Source organism: Vicugna pacos, chromosome 10 (assembly GCF_048564905.1).
Source record: "Vicugna pacos chromosome 10, VicPac4, whole genome shotgun sequence".
In the NCBI taxonomy this organism is placed as follows: domain Eukaryota; kingdom Metazoa; phylum Chordata; class Mammalia; order Artiodactyla; family Camelidae; genus Vicugna; species Vicugna pacos.
Window position 1 is genome coordinate 38791516 of NC_132996.1, and position 25398 is coordinate 38816913.

The window sequence follows — 25398 nt, forward strand, 5'->3', positions numbered from 1 at the left end:
GAATTTGGAAGGACATAAATATCCAGTCTATAGCAGAGTTATTTTCATATAAGTCATATCCATTGTTTTTCCTTTATAAAAATTTCATGATTATTATATATACATTATATATACCTTTGTTTACCTACCAGTTGTTCTGAATGCTGTGTCTCTTAATTTTCATTGGGTCTTTTTAGTCCACCAGATGTGTGTCTTGCCGCTGCTCATTAGTATGAAAATTACTTTGGAATATACTGGTCTCCTATAGGTTTCAAGGTTCTGATTTAAAAGTAGTCATTTAAACTCTGGCAAAATAGTCCTGTTGGAAAACTTTCAAAAAATAAATTTTAGTAGTAGAGTTCAGAGCTCTTTATTAGCCACTTTTAGAAACTCAAAATCCTATATCTCAAACATAAACTAACAACCCACTATTAGTATATATTACAATGGAATATTGCTAAAAGTATGAGTAAATCATGTCCAGTCTGTACAGCATGGAGCTATCTATCATGGAAAACCTCAAACCTTCCAATGTGGTAGCCAATAGCAACCTGTGGCTTATTGGGCTACTAGAAACGTGACTAGCCCTAATTGAGATGTGCTGTAGTATAAAGAATATACTGGATTTTTGAAGACTTAGTATAAATAAATAATGTTAAATATCTCCATAATTTTTATACTGATTGCATGTTGAAATGGTACCATTTGGATATATTGGTTTTCATAAAATACAATGATATGTCACCTGTTTCTTTTTACTTTTTAGTGTAACTACTAAAAAATTTTAAATTACATATATGAGTCACATTGTGACTCACTTTATTTTTTTTTATATGGTTCTTTTTTATTTTTGGGGGTGGGGGCATTAGGTCAATTCACTTATTTATTTTTAGAGGAGGTACTGAGGATTGTACCTAGGACCTCATGTATTCTAAGCATGTGCTCTACCACTTGAGCTATACCCTCCCCTGTGACTCACTTTATATTTCCATAGGACAGCACTGGCCCCACTGAATAAACAGAGTTCTACTATCTCTAAGCTGTTTATTCCTCCTCCTCTTACAAGAAACTAAATTATCCCTATGGTAATAGTGGTCATGATCATGATAACACCTTACATTTGAACATGTACTTTCAAACATATGACCTCATTTGATTCTCTTGATTTTCTATTTTGATTTATTACTTCTTTCCATATCAACTCAACCATCATCATCTAGGATCCCTGCATTTTTATAATGCTTTGGTTGAAGAAAATCTATTTTCCAGAATTGAATTTAAAATGGAACAAAAAAATCAGGACACTAGTCAATAAAGTCTTTGAAAATATCTGGATTGCTATAATTAAGTTAGTTATTGGTGTTTGTTTTCCCCAAAAGAAATAGCTTTTGATTAATGTGTTGTAGTAAACAGCCCACAGAAGCAAAGTCCTTAAATGAAAATACATACTTTCAATGAGATTAGCCAAAAAAAAAAAAGGGACATAAACATCATCATAGGAATAGATAATAAGTATTTATCTCTCCTCTGCTCAAGGCAAAAAGTACTATATATTCAAGAAGAACTAAAGGAATTTATTATTATAACATTGCCTAGCCAAGGGAGTAAAGAAGAAAATAAAAACAACAGTTCAGTTACTGTGAAGTTTTATTTTTCCCCAATCATTCTCAGTTCTCTGAGCAAACAAAAGTTGGCCAAAAAAAGAAAAAAATCTATTGCTTTTCCCTGGATCAACTGATAGGTGAGAAATTTCAGTCCTAATTGCCAAAGAGTAGAGTTATGATATTTTCAAAAGCAGGGATTAGTAAGCTTAATTAGTATCCATATGCCATCTTTTTTCTGGGAAATATCAAATGTTTCATTGAAGAGATCATTCCATTCCAATAATAATAAAGGAAATTTTAACATTTTATGTTCTGAGCAAGTGGGAGTAGAAATTGGCATATGTGCTTTGGAAAAAATTTTGGCATTATTTTCTACTCCTAAGCATATATCCAACAGTAATGAATGCACAGTTCTATCAAAAAAAAAACCATATACAGATGTTATAGCACCATTATTTACAATAGCCCCAAACTGGAAACAATGCATATATCGATTAATAGGTAAATTCACATATGTAATACTATACAGAAATAAAATGGGCCAACCACTGCTACACAATGACAAGTAATGATTCTCAGAAATACAACAGTGTGTAAAAGAAGCTAGATATAAAATAATACATACTGTATGGTTCTATTTAAATAAAACTCAAAAACAAAGAAAATTTATTTATGTTCTTAAAAGTCAAGATAGCTATCTTTGAGAAGGAAGAGAAGGCAGTAATGGGGAGGGAAGGACGACTTAAGGGGCACTTAAAATGTTTTGTTTCTTGACCTGAGCAGTGGTTACATAGATATGTTCATTTTGTGACAACTAAACTATACTCTTAAAATTTGTGCAGTTTTCTGTATTCTAGCATATTTTGAAAAAATTATTCAAAAAATAAAATCCTGTGTTCACACTAAAATTTTGTTTTATATTACTAGTTAAATTAAGACATCATGTGGAATTTAAGAATTTTTCTAAACTGAGATTTGCTTTTTAAAGAAGATTTTATGCTTAACATTACTTTCACATTTTTTTTTTAAGGAACAGAATTACAGAGCTTTGGAGATGGAAGGAACAAACTAGTTTGGCTCTGAGAGAGGTTAGGTGATTTGGCCATGATTAAATTAATAACAGTCATGGGACTAAAATTCAGAACTTTCATATTACACTGCAGGTTTAAAAGTTTTTAATTTAAGTAGAGTTAGACTCCATTTGAGAGACTTAGAGTCCCTCTACAATCTTGATGGATTATAATGTTAAAAGGACAAAAACTAAAAGTCACTGAATGTTGGTCATTCATTCTTCCATTTCAGTTATAATAAAATAATGAATAAATCATAAAACAAGGTAGAAAAGTCATACTTGGCCTTTTGGTGAGAACTTTATAAGAATTAGCAATCCATGTTCTTTGAACTTTTTTTTAACTTATTCTTTATGAAAACAGATACAGAACATTTGTGTTCAACCAAATACTGTACTAAAAACAGAATAGTCTCAATGTACATTTCCTCTTTTACTTTTTGGAACTTGTTCACAAACCAGTTTTGTAGCAACAAAATCAAAAAGTGCTGATTCCTATTAGAAATGCACCTACATTTGAGCTACGAGGAATTCGTAGGATTCAAAGATATAACCACTTATTCTCTGTTTCCTTTGGACTTTGAAATATGGCAATTCTTCCTCTTTGTCCTTTTTTTTTTTTTTTTTTTAAGAAGCAGCTGTTTTTCTGGCTCAGAAATTTAAAATAAGCTATTGTAAGATACTTTAGGTTTGGTCTTTTCCTGTTTAATTTCTTTCTTTCTTTTTTTAAACTATTTTGTTTTAGGGGAGGGGGAGGAAAGAGAGTTCTAAGAAAAGCTTTCATAACAGGTTCAAAAGTATAAAAGCCATCTCAAGCTCCAGACATTTGTAGCCTTTCTTTCTTTAGTTCTTGAAAGGGTTTTTTAAATGTTAACAGCTAGGATAGGACTGCTTTTCTATACTGATATTCCAGGCTTCATTTTCTTTGTAGTCTATGGTTCTTCCCCACCCTTAATCCCCCAATAACCTCCATGCCATCTTCTTTTTTAAAACAAAACAAAAACAATTAAAAAAAAAAGATTTCATTCATCATGCTATGTGTGCAGGCAGACTTCTAAGATCCCAGAGAGGCCACCTCTTGAAACTTACAGTATTAAAACATTTTTGCTTTAATTTCTTCTGTATTTAGTGATTTCATGTGCCTATTTAACATCATTTCATTTTTAAAATAACATATCACCTGCAAAGTTATTGGAACTAAAATAGCTAACAAGAAGCTTTGTTAGCTCCCTCTCTTTAGAAATGCTGCAATTCAGTCTTCAAAAATTAAATGTCAAAAAGGTGCTCATTTGTATACTTCTAAATTTAAAAAAAAGGTGTAAATAATTTAAATCAATATAGAATACAGTATTACCCTATTTAACTTTTTTTTTTTTTGATGTGGGTAGATAATTAGGTTTGTTTGTTTGTTTGTTTGTTTGTTTGTTTTTAACAGAGCTACTGGGATTGAACCCATGACCTTGTGCATGCTAAGCATGCCCTCTACCACCGAGCTATATCCTGCCCCTGGAGTATTATCCTATTTTAGAAAAAAAATTGAATAAACATGTATTCCAAGGTCTTAACAGTGATTATTATTTCTGGATAGTGAGATCATAAATGTTTTTATTTTTTAATTTTCTTTCTGCTTATGAATATATTTTAATTCATCTTAAGTGTGTATGCATTGTTTGTAGTAAGGGGAAATGTTACTTTTAGTTTAAAAAATAGGTGCTGTTTCACTACTTTTCAGCATATCATATGAGTACTTCTTAAAAATTCATATACGTATATGCTTATAGTTAACTATATGTGCATTATATAAGAATTAAAAGTTCTAAAGCATAATTTCTAAAACGACAAAATCATGTCTCCCATAGAAATTTTTTTTAAAGCATGAGTCAAAATGTTAAGTGCCAGGGATTTTATTTAACTTACTAATTAATGAGGAAACCAGTAAGAAGTGAAAACCAATTCATAACAGAGTTTGTAAACAGAAATTTATCTTCTCTCCTGGAAAAAAATCCATTTGCACTGCAAGAATAGGAATCATTTGCATTGTTATGGGCAGAAAACACTTGCATTGTTTTCAGTTCTCTACAATTTAACTTTTATCCCTACAGAGTTGTAAAATAGCCTAGTCAATCAAAGATGATCAAAAGTGCACACTCATTTAGAATCAGATAAATCTTGGAGGGTCCCTAGACATTCAGCATTACCTTGAAAAGAAACCCAGTGATTTATTTTTTGTCCATTTCCAACTCTTTGACAAATTTTCCTGATACATTTTACTAATTAACTGAATTAAAACTGTTACAATTAAAATTTAAATTCCTTGAAGGCAAAAAACAGTGTCTCTTTTTTATGCATCCCCTAGAAATGTTTAGTAAAGTGTTTTGAACTTAATGTGTATATAATCAAGGTATATCACAAAATTTTTGAGGTAGTACAAACTTTAGAAACTTCAGACCAGTTTAAATAATGAAACATTAACAAATTATAAAACATCATGAAATACAAATATATGAAACAGGAGAAACTATAAAGAAATTACTGGTAAATTATATGTATACAATATAAAATCACAATTACAACAAGCTGTCAAAGTATGATCAACTGTGTTTTTCCATCAGTAACTTTCTAAAGTTGAGAACATTTTAAGGGAGAAAATCTTAAAACTGAGAAAATCCCATCTACTAAACTAAATTCCCCTTCTCAACTAAAAAAAATGTCATCATAATGAATCTTAAAACAAAACAACTAAATCCAAGTCATAGAAACATAGTCTGATGTAGAACTGAAGCCCAAAGAATTTGTTACTCTCCAAGGTCATACAACTACTTAGATATTCAACAATACTTGCTATTATAAAAATTATAATTCACAGTAGTCCTATATTACATAAAATATAAAATATAATAAACATAAAAACTGGTAAATTATATGTATTATATGTATTATTCTAAATTCGTAGGAAATTGATTATTTGCAGGTTTTCACTGAGTAAACATCATATATACCATGTGTGAATTAACTCTACATGCAGCAGCCCAGCAGCATAACATAGTAATTAAGAATATAAACACTAGAGCCAGAGGAAATCATCATTTCCACTATTTTTAGATATGTGATCTTAAACAAGTTAGTAGCCTTTATATGCCTGAGTTTCCTTGATAAGTTTCTTAATCTGTATATGCCTCAATTTCTTCACTTGTAAAGTGAGATAATAAAAGGACCTACCTGTGTGAAGATTATATAAATTAACATAGATAACACTTAAGGAAGAAACTGGGCACAAAGTAAGCACTGCCAACCTGTTTTCAAATCACTGGTTCTAAAAACGTGGTCCTTAGACCAGCAGCAGCATCTACAAACTTGTTACAAATGTAAATTTTCTGACACATCGCAGTCCTACTGATTCAGAAACTCTAGGGTAGGGCACGACAACATAAGCTTTCACAAAAAATCTTCTAGGTGATTCCAATGCGAACTAAAGTTTGAGAACCATCGGTGTTTAATTAATAAGATTTTATCTTTCTCTCTGGACTTTTAATATAAAGGCATTAGTATACATAGCCATTAGTATGCTTGGTTTCTTGCACACCTTGATTTTTGTCACAAAACAACTCAAAGATTTGGTTTCAAAACTGAAGGTAACTTCACATCCACTAGGATACTTATAATCAAAAAGACAGATAACAAGTATTGGCCAGGATGTGGAGAAACTGGACCCTTAATGCACTGCCAGTGAGAAAGTGGTACAGTCACTCTGGAATACAGTCTGACTGTTCCACAAAAAGATAACCGCTGAGTAACCTGATGACCCAGCAATTCCACTTCTAGACATATTCCCACAAGAACTGAAAACATGTTCACACACAAATTTGTACATAAATGTTCATAACAGCATTATTCACAATAGTCAAATAGTGGAAATAACCCCAAGTGCATATGAAGTGATAAATGAATAAACAAAATGTGGTATATCTACATGATGGACTCTTATTCATCTTTAAAAAGGAATAAAGTACTGACCTGATACATTCCACAGCACGGATGAACCCTGAAAATATTAATGTTAAGTCAAACCAATCACAAGAGACCACATATGGTATGATTCCATTTATATGAAATAGCTAGAAAACGTAAATCTACAAAGAAAAAGCAGATTGGAGGCAAATAATGTAAGACATCACTTACATGCAGAATCTTAAAAAATATATATAACTAACTAGTGAATATAATAGAAAAGAAACAGACTCAGATGTAGAGAAGGAACTAATGGTTGCCAGTGGGGAGAGGAAAGGGGGAGGGGCAAGATGGAGGTGGAGGATTAAGAGGTACAAACTATCAGGTATAAAATAAGCTATAAGGACGTATCGCACAACATGGAGAATACAGCCAATATTTTATAATCACTATAAATGGAGTATAACCTTTAAAAATTGTGAATTACTATATTACATACCTGTAACATATAATATTGTACATCAATTATATTTCAATTTAAAAGATATGATATTGTAAAATAAATACATAAATAAATGTTAAAAATGAAAAAAAAAAGAGAGTAGACCTGTGAGTGTTCATGGATGCAGGGTTTCTTTTGAGGATGATAAAATTGATTGTGGTGATAACTGCACAACTCTGTGACTATACTAAAAAATATTTAATTGTGCATTTTAAATAGGTGAGTTATGTAGCACGTGAATTATATCTCAATTAATGTGTTATTTAAAAAGTTTAAGGCATGTCCCAAAATATTATTGATGGAAAATATTTGTTATATAAAAATTAATGCAACAACAAAAATCTGTACCTAAATCCTAAATTATATTATCCTGGAAGTGAGGAAGGGAAGAACAGAGCAAAACAAAAGGTGCTAAATTCTTTATACATCTGACAGGGGAGTCAGGAGCCACTGAGACATTGTTTCACTCTTGATTAGAGTTAAAACTAAAATATAACCATTAGTAGCATTGAAAACAAAAAGCATATCATCCAAATCAATAGAAAAAAGAAACCAGAAGGGATTACACTTAAGATGTTAACTAGTTACCTCACAACTCTGACCCTATGAGTGATTTTTTATTTCTTCTTTGTCTTCCACATTTTCTACAAAGGGTTGTTTTATCTTTATGTATGTGTGCTTACCTCTGTGACTCTGACTGTCTTAAAATTCAAGTTTATTTACTTATGTGTTCATTTATGGTTTATATTTTAATATGTTAATAGATTCAGATAATTTAAAATTCAAAAGATACAAAAAGTATGGTGAAAAGTCTCCTTGTTAACAACGTACCTCAGCCCCCCAGCTACCACCACAAGCATGGAGTCTATGAATGTTGCCAGTTACTTCTTGGGTATCTTTGTGGGAATATTTGATGTATATATATTAACTCTTTACTTTTTAATATAAGGACAATGTAATATATACACTATTCTCTACTCTGCTTTTTTTATTCAACAATATATCTTAGAGATTGTCCCATATCAGTACCTGCAGAGCTTCCTCTTTTTAATGGCTACATGCTAGTCCACGGTATGGATTATCACAATTTATTTACCTTCATATTGACATATTACTTTTATAATTTGTAAGAACAGCACAGTAATTTTGGAGAAAAAAACTAGAATGTCCTCATTCACTTTCTCCTCCACCAAAAAAAGAGACATCATCCACTGATTTAAACTTATAAGCTCTGTTTGATAACAACTATCAGAACATTGCTGCTTTAAGTGTATATAGATCTTATATATAAGATCAGATTAGAAAATCCATCAACAACGATTTTGTTGAAGCAGTTTTATAAGCAAATACATTTTCATTTCCCTTTTCATTCTTTACTCTTTCAAGTGTCTGACTATGCGTAAAACAATCAAGCCAATATGTCATGTTTTACTTTTTTAATTTTTTAATCTTTATTTTTTTCTTTTAAATTTCTTTATAAAAGTATAGTTGATTTATAATATTGTGTTATTTTTGGGTATACAGCAAAGTGACTTTTGTATATATATGCATATTTTTTGGATTCTTTTCCATTATAGGTTATTAAAAGCTACTGAATATAGTTTCCTGTGTTAATATAATAAACCTTAATTGTTTTCTATTTTATATATGGTAGTATGTATCTGTTAATCCCATACTCCTAATTTGTTCTTCCCTCCATTATCCTTTGGTAACCATAAATTTGTTTACTATGTCTGTGAATCTGTTTGTTTTATAAATAAATTCATTTGTATTATTTCTTAGATTCTACATATAAGTGATATTACATAATATCTGTCTTTCTCTGTCTGATTTACTCTACTTACTATGACAATTTCTAGGTCCAGCCAGGTTGCTGCAAATGGAATTATTTCATTCTTTTTCATGGCTGAGTTATATTCCACTGCATATATATATATATATATATATATATATATATATATATATATCTCACATCTTTTTTATCCATTCATCTGTTGATGGACACTTAGGTTACTTCCGTGCCTTGGCTATTGTAAAAAGTGCTGCTATTAACAGTGGAGTATGTCATCACATTTTAAATTACAGTAGCACTGTGGCAAATCAGCATGTCCAATGAACAGAATAGGAATTTATGTCATCATCAACCACAACCACATTTATTTTTTTATAACTTGTCTTCAAATATTTTTCCCTTGGCTTCAATGACACCTAACTCTCATTGTTCTACTTCTACATCTATTTTTTAATTTCAGGTTCTTCTCCCTCATTCTACTCTTAAATTTTTTTCCCCTTTTCCAAGTACCTCTCTTCTACATGCTCACTGAGTGAACTCAATCACTCTCCAAGTTTGCCCATCATCTCTAGATGGGTGATATCCACATGTATGGCTCTCTCCTAACTTTGAAGCTCATATTGCTAACTGTCTACTAGATAACTTCACTTGGTATCCCACTAATACTTTAAATTTAACACATCTAAAATCAAAAACTCATTATCTTACCACATAACCTGCTCCTCTTTAACTACATCCATTCATACATTAACACAACAAGAATTAGAGTCATGGTTTATATACAAGTCATGGTGCTAAGCTTAGATCCTACCAAAAAGAATCTTACAGCCTAGAATAGCCAGCAAGACATGTATCTTTGTTCATATCTCTATTATAGCACATATATTTTTGTTGTAACTAGTGATGACAAACTAACCAAGATAAATAAATGGTAGTAGTAGAAAACAATATTGCAATGGATCATTGAAATCAGAATATAGATCCTCAATTATAGGCTTAATTATATCAACTTAAATCTGTATAAAATGGGAAGCTCCAGGAAGTTTTTGAACAAGAGAGCCTCTATATTCCATTTTCAAGTGATGGACCTGGCCATGATGTGTAAAATGGATTTAACTGGGTAACTATTAGAGGATGGGAGGTTACTATAAATCTGTGAAACAGATGCTCTGAACCTGAGCACATACAGGGAGATTCAAACTCAAGGTTTTGATTAGGCTGACTTTGATAAGCCTACAGAGTTGTCTCAGAATATGATACTTTTGTGCATATCGGGTTTCAATCACACAGGACACTAACCATTCCTGACTATATGCCCCACCCTGCCTACACTATTTTTCAAGGCCTAGCTCAAAAACTTTTGGGAAGAACTTCCCTATTTCCCTCAGCTAAAATGAACTGCTCCCAGAGCATTTCATCTGTAACTTATTGGTGCCACTTAATCATTCTTCCCCCCCACTGAGATGTAAACTCCTTGAGGTAAGGGATTACACATTATTTATTCTAGTTCTCCTCAGATTTAGCACACTGCCTGAAACATACTAAGCACCCTATATAAATGTTGAGTTATACTGGAACAGTGGAAAATGCCTGAGTTTTTGGAGTTAGACTTAAGGATTGAATCCCCGCTTAGCCACTCACTTACTAGTTATATGACTACGGGCAACTATTTAACTTTTCTTAAGGTTCATTATCTACAAAATAAAAATTCTTGCAAATTGTTGTGAAGCTTTGAGATCAATTATAAAGAGCACCTAGCAAAGTGTATAGTGCATAATGGATATTTAATAAATAATAGTTATAATTAAGGCACAAGGAATTTTTTTAAAGTCTCAGGTAAAACAGCACATTTTTTTGTACAGAGCATATTCATCAGAGATTTTACTTCTTTTTAGGTCTGTTAACTATGCTCAGTTATGGCTACCCTTGGTTGAGGGATATTAATGTATCTACTCAACACTTATGAATGCCAAATGCTAAGCACAAGGTAAATAAAAATGAGGGAGGGATCGTCTCTACACTCAGGAAAGTATTTTAAAACCCTATTAGCAACAGGATATCCTCTCCTTGTCTTTACTACCCAAGAAAGAAGCACATTGCTGAGTTTCTGGGCCTTTTATGAGACACCACTCTGTTACATTATACAATTTCATACATCTTATATTAATTCAAAAAAACTTATTAACTACCATGTGGCAAGCATTGTGCTAGAAAATACAGAAAAGAAAAGGAAGATGGAACAGTCCCAAAACTAAAGAAGGTATTTCAGAGTATCTTTTTGTTTTTACAAAACCAGGAAGAAGTGTATTACCAAGTTTCTGTGCCACATATACGTTTCTATAACACTGTATCATATCATCCTTACCTATAGCCTTCTGTATATGAAACTGAGTAAAATCTGATGAGATGATCCAATCCTTATTATTTCCTATGTTACTTTTTGGCTTTTAATCTTGTTTTATAATAACTTGAAGATTTAGCCATCCAGGAGCCAACAATTCTGGTGAAGAAATAAAAGACAAGTTGCTAGCACATTAAACTTTTCTGGACTTTCACCAATTAGTAAAGTTAGAACTATATAGTAACTATTAACCCTACTGATAGCCCTTTTTTATTTCAGAATTCTCTTAGCGACCTAAATTACCTATTCAGCCATCCTATTTGTCTACTGGCAACAAAACTAAGGTTTCTAAATTGTATATATTATAGTCTGTCAAACCCTTTGGATGTGAATTGTAGTCCATCCCAGAAAATTCTTTAAGTTAACTATATCTCATAGTAGTTATATTTATACTCTGTAGAATTATAGTTAGGCAAAATACTTTTAAAAATTTAAAACTAAAGAGTAAGCAACCACTTCCAAAAATACTTTTTCTCATGGGTTAATTCTCCTCCTCCTTGATTTCTGGTTTATTCTCACCACAGAACTAACTGATAAAGGTACCTTTGCTTGGTTATAAAATATGACCCCATCTGAGGTTTTTCTTTCATATCATCCTACCTAGAATTGTTATTCCTTTGCTTCAAAATAAAGTAACATTTAAATACATGACTGCTTAAATTAAAGAATTGTCTTCCACTGGTCACAGTTCTATAAAAGGTTCGATGATCACCTGAAATCTAGGAAAGTATTATTATTTCTACATAGGCAGTCAAACTAGGGTAATTGCTGAGTTCAGAAGCTAACAGTTAAGCAGTTTCACAGGCTGCTCTCAGTACCAAAATGCACTCTAATCTGTATTGCCTGTATAGACTGTACTTACTGATTTTTGTTTTTTAAAAAAATCAAAAAAACTCTGAACAAGGTCAGAAAGCTTCAGATTAAGTAAGGGAAAAGGATCCTGACAGAATGTTAGGGTTGAAGGCACCCAGGTTCAGGCCTGGTTAGAAATTTAGACACCTTGATACCGCATGAATTAAACTCCAATATCTAGATAATACCTTTAGATTCAGTGCTTTCTGAGTAGATTAGCGGTTGGTAGGGAGAAGGGGGAAAGGCAGCTTAATGGGTATTGAAGTTCCTTTCTGGGTGAGAAAAAGTCTTAGAACTAGAAAGAGGTGATGGTTATACAGCACTGTTTATGTATTAAATGCCACTTGATTTTACACTCCAAAATGGTTAATTTTATGTTAATTTTTTCTTAATTGAGGTGAAATTAAGTATTTTTTAAAGGAAAAGAAAAAGGTACAAGACTTTCTGGCAGAGACGGACTTCACTTGGTGAAAGCCCCGAAAATACAAAGCCTACACACCAGCAGTGAGGTCGGAGAGGATCACCCCAACCTCACAAGGTCCTGTGAAAAGCTTATAGAATTCCCTCAGGTGGACTCTAGTTTCAATTATAGCCAATTAACTGGCACGGAACACCAATACAGAACTCACTTTCATGAGAGTAAGAAAGTGAAAAAACGTTCGCCGGTAATTTTCCAAAAGCTGCACTACAGATCTAGAAATATCCCGCGAGCAGTAGAGAACACTACGGGGGAAACAGCAGAAGCCATTTTTCTTTTGGAAAGGTTTTTGTCTTCCGATGAGCGTACGCGTGAGGATTCAGTAGGCCTCAAACACTATATTTCAATCTAGGTGCTTAACTGTAACAAATTCACTTGTGTCAGTGGGGCAGCGTCTCACAGTACAACGCGAAAACCCAGGCTGAGTTTCCTTCTGTGGCGACGAAGGTTTACTAAAGCTCACCGCCATTCTCATCCGCGAGAAAGCTCCCTTCACCAGCCGATGAAGGCGGAGCCTCGAAGGGCACTCCCGCCACACAGCGCGGGCTGTGCCGCTGAGCTTCCTGGGAGTTGTAGTTTTAGTCACCCATCCATCCCTTCTTCAGACGGGTGTGGAGTGAACCAGAAAACTATAACTCCCAGAGTGCTCCGGGGTGGCGAGTGGCCGCGGCGGTGACGACCGAGGCAGAGAAGGCCCTGAGGGGCTCTGCGTTCTGGAGTGGCGCTGCTTGGGCCGGTAGCAGGTTGCGGGCTGTTGGATCCGCGACTGAGGAGAACGGCGAGTGGGTTCGGCATTTCCTGTCTGGGTCTCCGCAACGATGAGTGCTGCCAGGGATTCCCATCCGCACGGGGTGAAGCGTTCAGCCTCCCCAGACGACGATGTAAATAACAATGGCGGAGTGGATAAGGGTTGAGGCCTACTAAAGGTTGGGGTAGGCCGGGAAGGGTGGGTGCGGAAGGAGGAAGCGCCTGAGGTGGCCTAGGGGAAAGAGCTGAGGGGGAGGACCCAGAAGAGTGGGAAATGTCCGCTTTTCCTAATTAGGGTCGGAATGTTTGAAGAGGTCCACACGCTAAGAGCCGGAGACCTGCGTAGGAAGGGGGTTCGAGGAAAGAAATACTGAGTGGTCGAGAAGTGGAAGAGCTTAGTCAGAGAACCATATTTGCCTGTTTCGGGGCTGATGAAGCTTCTTTGTGTGGCCTTTCTACTCACAATAGAGACTGCAAAACCCTCCTCCCTGTTTTAGGCTTTAAATGCTTCTGTGACAAAGTCAAGATGTTCGTGCGAATTTGGACATTTTCTGGCCGGGGTTATTTTTGTAATGCGCTGTTAAGAATTAAACTTTACTGTTAAGAGTAAACCAAGAACAGTATTGAACGGAAAAACTGTACCGGGGGAATTATAGTGGTGCACGGTGCTGAGGTCTAAGACGTTGAGACCTAGAGGCCCGTTTTCACGTCAAGTACCTTTCTTCGCCCCCCCACCCCACCCCGCTCATCAGTTTAAATAGCAAACCATTCATTCCTTAAAGTAAACCATTAATATTTACTGTTGTGTCAGGTGTTGAGAATTCAAAGATGAGTAACTCTGGTGCTTATCCTAGGCTTTTTGTATAGTTGTACTAGCTCCTAGCGCAGTGTCATGGAGACTGCAGTAACCAGTAAACGTACAACTAAATGAATAAATGCCATGAGAACGCTGATGGGGGAATTTGCGGGAAGGGGATACAGGTCATCATTAAAGATGTCGAAGGGAGGTTATCTAGTTTTATTTCTTTTATTTAAAGCGGTATCAATTTATGAATGTGTAGAGTTTTTTATTTTCTATAGTGCAGTTAAGTGCCTTTCATAATATCTTACTTTGTGAACCATAAAAGGCTCACTGAATACTATTAGTGCATCAGTTGTAGCAAATAAGATGACGTTAAGACACATCCCCCTTTTGAGTAGGTGGTGGGGTTAGGTTTGGAATAGTAAGGCCCTTTAAGAAAATTGATTTTAGCTCTTCAGAAAGATTAGTAATCAGTGAAGATTTGGAGGTGAATAGTTATATAGTGAGATTTATTCATGCCCACTGTTCGGCCCTACAGCTGACTTTGAGATCTTTTCTTGTTAATATGGTAGTCCAGTACTTATCAGGAACTTATCTAGGCTTTTGAGTAACCTGGGTGCCATTTTAAAAGCTATTACATTGTTTTCCTCCTGGTACTTAGCTGTCTATGACTTGATTGCTTGAAAGTCAGGCGCCTGTTTTGCTAGGATCAGAGACATAATCTTAGTTGGACAGAAAACTCTTGGTGATACTAGATAATTTAACAAAGTTAAAGGAATTAAGTAATTAAACCTTTACAGTTTAGTGAGATCAGTTTAACTAGATGACCTTTAAGACCTTTTCCAATCCTATAAACATTCTCTTTGAAGGAGATGGTTACTGTTGCAATTCAAAATTAGAGCTAGGACCTTCACACATTATCTAAAAATGATTTATTGCTAATTTTATATTTTAGTGCAATACAGTAACATGTCCCTTGATAATGATCTTTTTAAGCCAGTTTCTTTCATATTTTTGCTGGTGATTGGGAGTTATCTTTAAGTGCTTGTGTTTTTAATATTTTAAAAATAATATTTAAAAATTTAAATATATGTTTAAGTTTATAAAATCAGCTAATTATAATATGTAGTTGATCAGCAGTTTCTAATGAACATCTGCATGTAAAAGATAATCAAAGTTTTCTTTGCCTGCTAACTTCACATGTTAAATGGGGTAACAGATCATGGAATCCAACTCTAGAAAAATGCTGACAATGGTAGAAATAAATTCTAAGAGTTACTACAGTGTGTGCTGAGGATGAAGTAAATTAATTACAGTTTTATAATAAAGGTATTAAGGATGAAGCCAACTTAAAAATGGTTTCATTGGTTTGAATGGAATAGAGAAATGAAAGTTATCTTTTAGGAAGACGAATGAGGGATTAATTTTGGTAAGTGGTGGAGAGTCTCTAAGAATATATCAGGCACCCATATGCTTTTCAGAATGCAACACTTAGGCATGGTACTTGCTGCTGTATGCTAAGGTCTGAAAGGGAGAACTAGAAGGACTTCGTAGCTTAAAATTGTAAGATTATAAATTGTAGGTAAGTTATTTATGTAAAGGCATTGAAGATACTTGCCCTTTTAAAAGAAAGTTTGGGAATCTTTAATTTTTACTAAAGACAAATTGTTTTTACCTTAATTATATATATATTTTTATAGCTGTAATTCATAAACTACTTTCATATATCCCGTCTCATTTGATTATGTACAGTATGATGTGGAAAGAACAGAGGATCAAAGCAAGTCACTTCGCCTCTTTGCTTCAGTGTCCTTATTTATTAAATGGACTCTTGAGATAATGTACGTGAAAAGTGATTTGTAAGTTGTAAAACACTATGCAATTCTTAGGTGTTAGTATTCTTAAGACAGTCTTTCAAAGAAGACTTTTTGTTTCGATGACGAATTAAAACTAAGAAGTTAAATGCCAGGTCTGGTGATTTAGTGAGAATTAGAACTTAAGCTTCACTAGTACTTTTTTTTTTTAAACTGTATTGAGCCAGAAATAGTTAAGAACTAACCAGTTGGAAAGAAATAGAGATTTGGAACTTCATTAGCCAGAATCATGAGAATATATAAGTAAGACCGCCACCAAAAAGAATTTAGAAGAACCATAAGTGGGTGGCCAGTGTGGTACAAATACTTCAACAGTCATATGCCCAGGAAGAATGGTCATCGTTGTTTTTATATATGTCTATTCTATTCGTCTTTTATGAGTAATTTTCAAAAGTAAGAATAGAAGAATAATTTAAAAAACAACTTTATTAGAAATTTTGATATGAACTTAACCATAGCAAACCAAATTTTCTTGGTTTTCACAATATATAAATTATATATTTGGGGTATATGTATTGTGAAAGCATTCTCTGAATACAGCTAACTGCTTGTCAGTTTTCATGTGTGAAACTGAAACAATTTCTGATTTCAAACCTATTTCTAATAGATTCTAGTTTTATTTTAGTTCTTGAGTTCTTGCATTTGCATCATTAAAATATGATACTTGAAGAATTTTTTGAAACCTTTGATTGCTCATGGTTTTGTGTCAAAAGGAGTGTTGTCTTCTTTGCTCTGTAATTGCAAATCATTTTCATTTTTAGATTATAAACTCAATTAGAATGATCAGCCCAGTGAATGTTTTCATTTCTGTATTCCTTCTCGTCTACCCTCAGCATTTACTTAGTATGGTGCTTATAGACCATGCCAAGTAAATTTTAATGTACAAATGCCATGAATAATAAAATGAAACATACGTATCTTAGAAAAACAGGGTGGTCCAGACTGTTATTGCAATGTTGCAAAATATTGCAAGATAAAGTTCTTCCTGTTGAATGACTTTCTAGATGAGAGTATCATCTTCTCTTCTCTCTCTCTCTTTTTTTTTTTTTTTTTTTGGTCTCTCATTGATTGCTGGATTGGAGAAAAGTGATCATCCAAAGACTCAGACTATGATTTTGGCATATACACTTAAGTTTGCCATTATCATTAGTTTAAGAGTCCACTTTCTGTCATTTTGTATTCGCCTAATTCATCAGTAATTGTGAAATGCCTCCTGTCAGTTTTCAGTTTTCTACTCAATTGCCATTATGAGTAGAAATGTAAAATTCTCAACTCTGTCCAAAGAAGGCTTAGAAGTATACAACAGGAGTGATTTCTTCTTGAAAAATGATGCAATACTTTGGACAACATGATGAGAAAACTTTTCTACCATTTTTCTATGTACTATTTTTGTCAGTTTAAGCATGATTAGGGTGATTAATGAATTGTAATGAAATAAATCTTACATTTGTTTCAAGATGTAGGGAATTATAATGAAGTAATTCTTATATTTAAGATGCAGGGGAAAATATAACTAGGATTCCATAGTATTTCTTAAATTTATAAAAGGGTTCAGTAGACCCATTTGTTAATCACAAAATAGAATGAGTTTTATTTCTTCCTTTTAAAAAAAAAAGTAAATTTTCTCATTGTTCTTTGGAAGACCTTTAAGGATCAAGTTCATAAAACATCAGTCCTTACAGGAACTACTCAAAAAAAAAAACTGAAAAACTAAAATTGTGTCCGATAGACTCTGATGTTATACTGTCCTTTAAAGTATCACTAAAACCAGAGTTTTTAACTTCAGTTAACAACTGTAGCAGTAACAGCCTTCTGGGTTAAAAGTATTAGGTGCTCTAAGGCCCTACAAGACCCAAAGACAGTAGGTCTCAAAGTGTGGCCCCTACATCAATAATGTCAGCACCTCTTAGGAATTTGTTAGAAATGAAATAAATCCTCAAGCCCCACCCTAGACCTACTGAATCTGAAATTCTCAGGGTGTAGCCCAGCAGTGTGTTTTAACCAGTCCTCCAGGTGATTCTTACAGGTGTAAACTTTTGAGAACCAAATTCTGGCTGCAAAGGAACTAAAGGAGTTTGCCTTGAGGTAACAGAAAAGGAGTGTATATATTCACTCGAATATCATGCTTATGCTTAACTTCCTAAGCAAGAATGAGCCCCGTTTATAATTAAAACTGACAGGGAAAAAACTTGGGATTTAATTTTCAATATTTATTATTATGCAAAAAAATTAATTGGTCATTTTCTTTTCCAGCTTGGATCTAGCAATTGGGAGGCAGCAGACTTAGGTAATGAAGAAAGAAAACAAAAGTTCTTGAGACTTATGGGTGCAGGAAAGGTAAGCATCTGGCAGAATATGTTTTTATTTTTTCTTTGAAAATAATGCCCTTTTTTTAATGTATGTTCAGTGAAAGCAGTGAAGATATTTGGATCCCATTTTGCTGTTCTGCATGATTACTTTAGGCTTTCAAAATATAGCTGACCTAACTGAGCACTTAAAATTTATACTATTTCTGAGCCACTTCTGGGATTCTCAGTGCCACTGGACGGTAATGTTTAGAGACTATACAGAGAAAAAAAATTGGAGTTTATGACTTGCCATTTGTTAGCCTGATGAATTGATACAGAGTATTTCTGGGCAGACCATTTGGGAGGCCTTTCATATTTTATACCTCCTTCCAGCCCTTGAAGTAGTAGCCAAGGGAATGGCCTTTATCAAAAAATTAATTTTAAAAATGTTCAGTATATTTTGAAATCTATTTCAGTTTGATTAACATAATAGAAGATATAAAGTATAGGTGCCAGGAAAACATCTACTGAGAAAAAACTCTTGTTCCTAGCAGTTCATTTTTACATGGACGTACAGTGATTTCTAAACATTCATTTTTTTTGTAAGCAAGTAAATTTATTTTCCTACCATTGTCCCAGTAGTCTTTCTGCAAACCTAATGTGGGAAAAATAGGAAGACTTTTTCTGTTTTAAGCATTTTGGGATGAAATTTTGCACTTTATTTTTGCTGTTCATAGGGGAATGCTTCATGCATTTTACCAACAATTATTGACTATCTACTACATGCCAGGCAATATAGTAGGTCATGGGGGGGTCACATAGATTTCAGTAACATGTTTGGAGCCATTATGTGATGAAAGAAACCAGATAATAGCAATATAGAATTATAATTGCTATGAGAGAGTTATGCACATAGTGCTGTGAAATTAAGACAGGGGTAGCCAACTCTGGCTTAGCAGCACAAGAAAGCTTCCCATAAATAGAACTGATCTGAATCTGAAAGGATAAAGAGTTAGCCAGACTAGAACAGTGGGGTTCAGGACAGGGAGAGATATGTAAGATGTTAAGTCCTATGCAAAGGAAGGAGAGGAGAGGAGCCACTGAGTATCCTTCTGCAGGAGCTGTCCGCTAGGACGTGCACTATGTGACGTTTCCTCACCTGTGTACATACAAAGTACAGTGTCGTTGGCACTGCCTCGGCCATGGGAATTCAAGGCATTAGCCCAGATGTCTCTCGTGCTGTGCACACAAACTCACCGCACAAATCCGCTGAAGTCAGTCACTGGCACCTGCTATAGTCACACATCTGGACTCGTCTGGAATCAGCCTAGACACTGGTCGCTGCTCACACCAGATCTGCCCCAGCCACAGGAGCACCAGTAAAATCGCTTGGATGTCCCACAAGCATTGAGTTTACAAAGCCACCAGTGTCGTAACTCCACCAAATTTATACAGCCCCCAGGACACAGCTTGGATTTCAGCCCACTTTCCTTCTGAAGTCACATGGCCTCTGGGGATTGGCTCATATTTCAGCCCCGCCTCTGTATGGGCACCCTGCCAGTGCTTGTGCGCTCCCAGATGTCATAGAGGCAGAGCTCCGCATGCTGTAAGAATGCGGCTGCTATGGCGGGGACCTGCCCCTCCTGTTTTTGCACATGCGTTAACAGTAGGGCTATATCATGGATCCAGGCTCCATCCTGCGTACCCACTCAGTAGTAGCCTGGAACACACTTTAGTCCCTTCGAGCTGTCTCCACACAGCAAATCCCAGTCCCCTCCCTGGATCTGTTGGCTAAAGCCGGATTGCAGCTCCCATGCCCGCCAGCAGTCACACATCTTGGCCTGGGGAGTGCAGCAGGGTAGCCAGGACCATCTGTGCTGATCTCTCTCTATTCTGCCTGTCATGAGCCAGCTGTTACACTCTTCTCTGAGCCTCGGGAACTCCCTATCTGTCCCAGTTGATCTCCCAGCCGGTGAAGGGTATCCCCAGGGTGAGGATTTTTTTTTCAAAGCCTCCTACCAGTGGTGTAGGTCTTACCCCGATTTCCTGGGGTTTTTTTCCCTCTTTTGTCCTACCCGGTTATGTGGTGATCATTCTCGCAGATTTGAATTTTTGAGATCTGCCAATGTTCAATAGGTATTCTGTGAGGGTTGTTCCACATGTAAATGTATTTTTGATGTATTTGTGGGAGGAGGTGAGTTCCATGTGCTTCGATTCCACCATCTTGATCTCTCCCATTTTTTATATTTTAAATTTCTGTAACTTTGTACGTTATAAATATATTGATTAATCTCATTTTTTTAGCTAGCTAAATAGTGTCATTTGCTCTCTGTCCATAAAATATGTGTGAGGCATCAGAAAGAGAAGGTAGGAAAGTTAAAGCAACTCACTTAACTGGTCTTTTAGGAAAGAAACTTGAGGTTGATTCATTTTTCTAGTTATCTACTCATCCATTTAAAATTGCAGCTTGATCTTTACATACTCTCTATCCCCTTCCTCTGCTTAGTTTGCTTTAATGACATTGCTTGCAGACGTACTATAATTTACTTACTGATTTTGTTTCTCCTCCCCATCCCTACACATGCAAAAATGGTAAGTTCCATGAAGTCAGGGATCTTAATTTAGTCCTTTATCTTTACTGTGTCCTGCAAGTCTTGAATAGTGTAGGGCACATAGTAGACACTTAATAATTGTGTTGAATTAATTGTCTCAGATTCTAATACATTTTCTGCCTTCCTATTATAGAAAGAACATACTGGTCGTCTTGTCATAGGAGATCACAAATCAACATCTCACTTCCGAACAGGTGAGAAAGTAAAATATAATTAAAGTGGTGGTGCTAAATTTTGGAATATGAAGTATTTGCACATATTTTTAAATATTCTAACTTCTGTGCATAATTGATGATTAATTTTAATGATAAAAATATTAGAAATACATAGTATATGTAAACATATATCATGCAACATATATATACTTTGATTTTTAAAAGATTTGAGAGTATTCATCAATATATTTTAACCAAGAAACTGACCTATTTCTGTCTTCATTTTTACTTATTCACAAGATGTAGTTGAGGTTTATGCCTCGTCTTGTGGTCTGTAATATCTATAGAATTTATATATTTTTTATGAATTATTTAATATACAGTGTTAGAGTTGGCATATTATATTGGTTTTTAGCTTACTGAGTTTTGCTCTGAAATCTTTGAAGAATACTCATTGCAAAGCCTGAAGAAATTAACTTTTTCTTTTAATTTGGGGGGGAAAATTTTTTTAAATAAAAACTAAAAGTGAATTAGAATTTGGATTTGAATTCAGCCTGCTGAAAAGTAAAGTTTGCTCCTATTTAAAATTGACCCTAATCTTGGACATTTTTAATAATAGAGTATAATGACCTAGATATATTTGGGAGAACTGTTAATTATGTTATTTAAATTAACTTTACACTGATCTAAAATATGTAGCACATTTTAGACATTAATAGGTCTTTTTTTCTAGTGTTGAACAATTATTTCAAATTGATTTGTATCGCTACAAAAGGCAAAAGAGTCTCTTAGCTTTGGCAGACTGGAAATATATTTAACTGCTGCATTTATTCTTTAAAATGTGAAATTCTTCTTGTATTTACAAATTATAATGTCATGTACAGAAAGCTTCAGTGGTATTGGTGTAATGTTCTAGTTTCTGGGTGATAAGTATATAGGTGGTTGTTTAGTATTCTGTTTCATAACATACAATGTATGTTTATATATATATATAAAATCAAATGTTGCATGGTAAAATAGCAAGTTTATATTGGTTCAATAAAAGAAAGGCATAAAGGAAATAAAAGAAAGCCAATAGAACGTCATTGTATTAAGCCATTCTCCGAATAGAATTGTGTGCCTTTTCATTATTTTTGTTCAAAGACAGCTTTCATTTGTTAGAGGGTTTTTGTATGTGACTAGGAGAAAACTTTTACTATCAGAAGAACTATCATTAGACTATAAATAAGCTAAAACATATAATGCCCTAAGTTCTTAGTAATTAATATTTATAATATCTGAACTTCAGGGAGTTCCTTCTGAGACTCTTGTATCTGGTTTGAATTACTACATGGAAAAATACAAGTTTTTCATCTTTTATAAACAACTTTCGTAGTTCAGGGGGTTGGTTACTAAAGGAGTAATCATAAATACATCCTTTAGTTATTTTGTACTTAATGGTATATAAACCCATACACAAAATTGATTGTAAAATTAGTTACAGTTGGAGAAATCAGCCCTGAATATAGTAACGTCTGTACTATGGGTTTTTTGTATAATCAAATATTTTTATTAATTTGACTGAAACATAACCAAAGTACACTGGACATGCAGGGGAAGAAGACAAGAAAATTAATGAAGAACTGGAGTCTCAATACCAGCAAAGTATGGACAGTAAATTATCAGGAAGATATCGACGACATTGTGGACTTGGCTTCAGTGAGGTAGTAATTAACATATTTTCATTAAATGGGAAGATAATTTCCAATTGGATATCATTTGTTTCTGTTATATTACTCTAGCAGTCAAGAATCCTATGTAGAAAACCTTATGGTTACTTAAAATATTTTTCTATGCTAAACTAGGTCTTTGTAGATAATGAAAAGAAGCATTTTTGAGAGTTTTAGGATACTAGCTTAATGTAAATTCTGTTCAGATAATCATTAGAGTACATCTTAAATAGGCATGAACAACATACTCAAGTTAGGTCAAATATTTCATATAAGCAGTGGTTTAGGAGAGTTCTCTCAGTTGTTTCCTAAGTTGTCTCTTTTCATATTATAACTACTGGTTAATTACTCCAAAGTAATTAATATGTAAAACATCTATGGCCGTTTTCCACATTTCTGTGGATCAGTGGTTAACTTGCCTTATTTACTTAAAAAAATAGATTGTTTCCTTCAGGAAGATATTATAATAATATATTGTTTTCAGAGTAGGGAGAAAGGAGACAAGTGAGTGGGCTTCAGAGCCGTTTCTTAAAACAAAATCCTACTCAAGTCCCAGTGTATAAAACACATGGAGATGCCTGAGTCCTCAGTTCTTCCTTTGGCAGCCTCTGATCATAAGACAGTCTGAAACTGTTAATTTAATGGGTAGTGAGTGGGCTGTTTTAAGACTGTGACAAAAACTAGTCTTTCCCAGTTTTTATAGTGTGTAACTTATTTTAATAGCTTGTTAATTGATGGTTTTAGGTAGAAGATCATGATGGAGAAGGTGATGGGGCTGGAGATGATGATGATGATGATGATTCACCTGATCCTGAAAGTCCAGATGACTCTGAAAGTGATTCAGAGTCAGAAAAAGAAGAATCTGCTGAAGAACTCCAAGCTACTGAGCACCCTGATGAAGTGGAGGATCCCAAAAACAAAAAAGATGCAAAAAGCAACTACAAAATGATGTTTGTTAAATCCAGTGGCTCATAACTCCCAAACACTCAGTCTTTGTATTAAAAGTAAGCCTTATTGTTATAATGCACAGTGGAGGACTGCTTATAGAGCACAGACCTTTGTATTATAATTTTTAAAAAGGCCCTTTTAAATGATTACAAAGAGTGTTTGCTTTCAGATACCATGGGTTACACTTTTATGGGCATGACTATAACCATTTTTGTAAAGAGTAAGAGTTGTATAAAATAAGAAATACAGTACTCAATTTCCTTTCATATTAGCATCATCAAACCTTTAATATCACCTTTTTATCCCTTCAAATACAGTTATAGGGGAGACACTATTTTTTGTGTGGTAGCTGTTTCATCTCTTTTTGTTCCTTCATGTTTTTCTCTTATAAAAAGTTTATCTGGTACTGTGATAAATTCATGAAAAATATTCTTTTATTGTACTTATAGTAGAACTATTCATCATGGATATTTCTGCTGCCAATAGCAATCTAAATTAATGTTGGCAAAAGATTTAGGTATTTACAGTTTACTCTTACTGATTCAGCTCTATTCTTTTGGACCAAAGCAGCATGAGAGCAAATACCACACTGGTTAGGATGGAGTTTCAACTGTCATATATTTGAAATGTTATGATCCCAAGCAATCTTTACATAATTTGAATTACATTGTATGTTAGATTTTTTATAAAATTTGGCCAGTTTTTACAGAAGAAATTATTTCTCTGATCATTTGGTTCTGTTTAGAAATATGTAAAACTGGAATTTTTTTTTAAGGTAATATGTGACCAAAATTAATTTTCTTCCCAAGGCCTAAATAAAGAGAAAGCAGTTTCCCATATTTTGTTGTGACACCTTTATCCTCATTATCTGAAAATGAGAAACAGGCTCATTGAACAAGAAGCTGGAACAAGAAATTCTCATTTTACCCAAGTCTTATTATCCTGATTATCTAATTACTAGAAATAGTATTGCTTTCTTTCTTATTGTTGCTTTTGTTGGAGTAAAAAGAATCACCTGACTACTGTTACATGGTTGATTTGAACAGGAGATTAACACAAACTGCATTTTGGACTAGTCAATGATCTATGAGTAATTGGGTCCAAAATCTTAATGTTTCTAAGTGACATGTTCAAAGGCTTGAGTTAAACTTGTTTGTTTGCTGAACTGTTACACATCTAGATACTTAAGTATGTGTTTGATGTGTTTGATTTTTTAAAAGAATTATTCCTTTGTCATTTTGAAATTTAGAATGTCTTAGATGAGTGCAGCAACTAGAACAGGTCATTCCCGGTTTATGCAATCCATCCTGAAATACTTTTCATGTATCAGACCCCCAATATCTTGCTTATTTTTTATTTCTCACATTGTTTTTATATGTGCTACCCTGTACAGCAAAATGGTGAGTCAGTGGGTAGTACACAGAATGTATGACATTTAACAAATAATACTTGGTTTCTACAGTATGGTTTATTCAAATTTCAGTTTGGCCACTGATTTTCAAATATCTAATCTGTAGGGTTGTTTAAGACAGCTAGTTCAAGTAGGTAGTGAAAACTGATGTATGTTTAAGAATGGAAGAAGGCAAGACCAGTATTATGTTTTTAAAAGTATTTTTAAAATATTTTCATCAATTTATT

General features: G+C 34.0%; 2 protein-coding genes across 12 annotated transcripts in view; one reads left to right on the forward strand and one right to left on the reverse strand.

The window, feature by feature from the left end:
• SOX6 (SRY-box transcription factor 6) overlaps nucleotides 1-20107 on the reverse strand; it is a 626002-nt gene extending 605895 nt beyond the window's left edge. For 7 of the 11 annotated variants that reach the window (XM_072969579.1, XM_072969581.1, XM_072969570.1 and 4 more), the window contains exons 1-3: nucleotides 13089-13249; nucleotides 11260-11394; nucleotides 129-309 (exon numbers count right to left, since the gene is read on the reverse strand). The gene's annotated coding sequence lies outside the window, so the exon portion shown is untranslated. Of the gene's footprint in view, nucleotides 1-128; nucleotides 310-6666; nucleotides 6783-11259; nucleotides 11395-13088; nucleotides 13250-19593 lie in introns of those variants that run through there. The other 4 variants (XM_072969578.1, XM_072969580.1, XM_072969576.1 and 1 more) reach the window with 3 other exon arrangements.
• C10H11orf58 (chromosome 10 C11orf58 homolog) lies at nucleotides 13274-24599 on the forward strand. The gene is made up of 5 exons (XM_006209328.4): nucleotides 13274-13506; nucleotides 18302-18385; nucleotides 21082-21142; nucleotides 22697-22806; nucleotides 23557-24599. The coding sequence occupies exons 1-5, from the start codon at nucleotides 13444-13446 to the stop codon at nucleotides 23785-23787; spliced, it is 549 nt and encodes a 182-aa protein (XP_006209390.1). The 5' UTR covers nucleotides 13274-13443; the 3' UTR covers nucleotides 23788-24599.
• The last annotated feature ends 799 nt before the right edge of the window (nucleotides 24600-25398 follow it).

Excerpts from the sequence above, each read along its gene's own strand:
- C10H11orf58 (XM_006209328.4), top strand. The coding sequence starts at position 13,444 with ATGAGTGCTGCCAGGGATTCCCATCCGCACGGGGTGAAGCGTTCAGCC. Across the intron at positions 13,507-18,301 it reads CAGCCTCCCCAGACGACGAT|CTTGGATCTAGCAATTGGGA; the intron begins GTAAATAACAAT and ends TTTCTTTTCCAG. Across the intron at positions 18,386-21,081 it reads GACTTATGGGTGCAGGAAAG|AAAGAACATACTGGTCGTCT; the intron begins GTAAGCATCTGG and ends TTCCTATTATAG.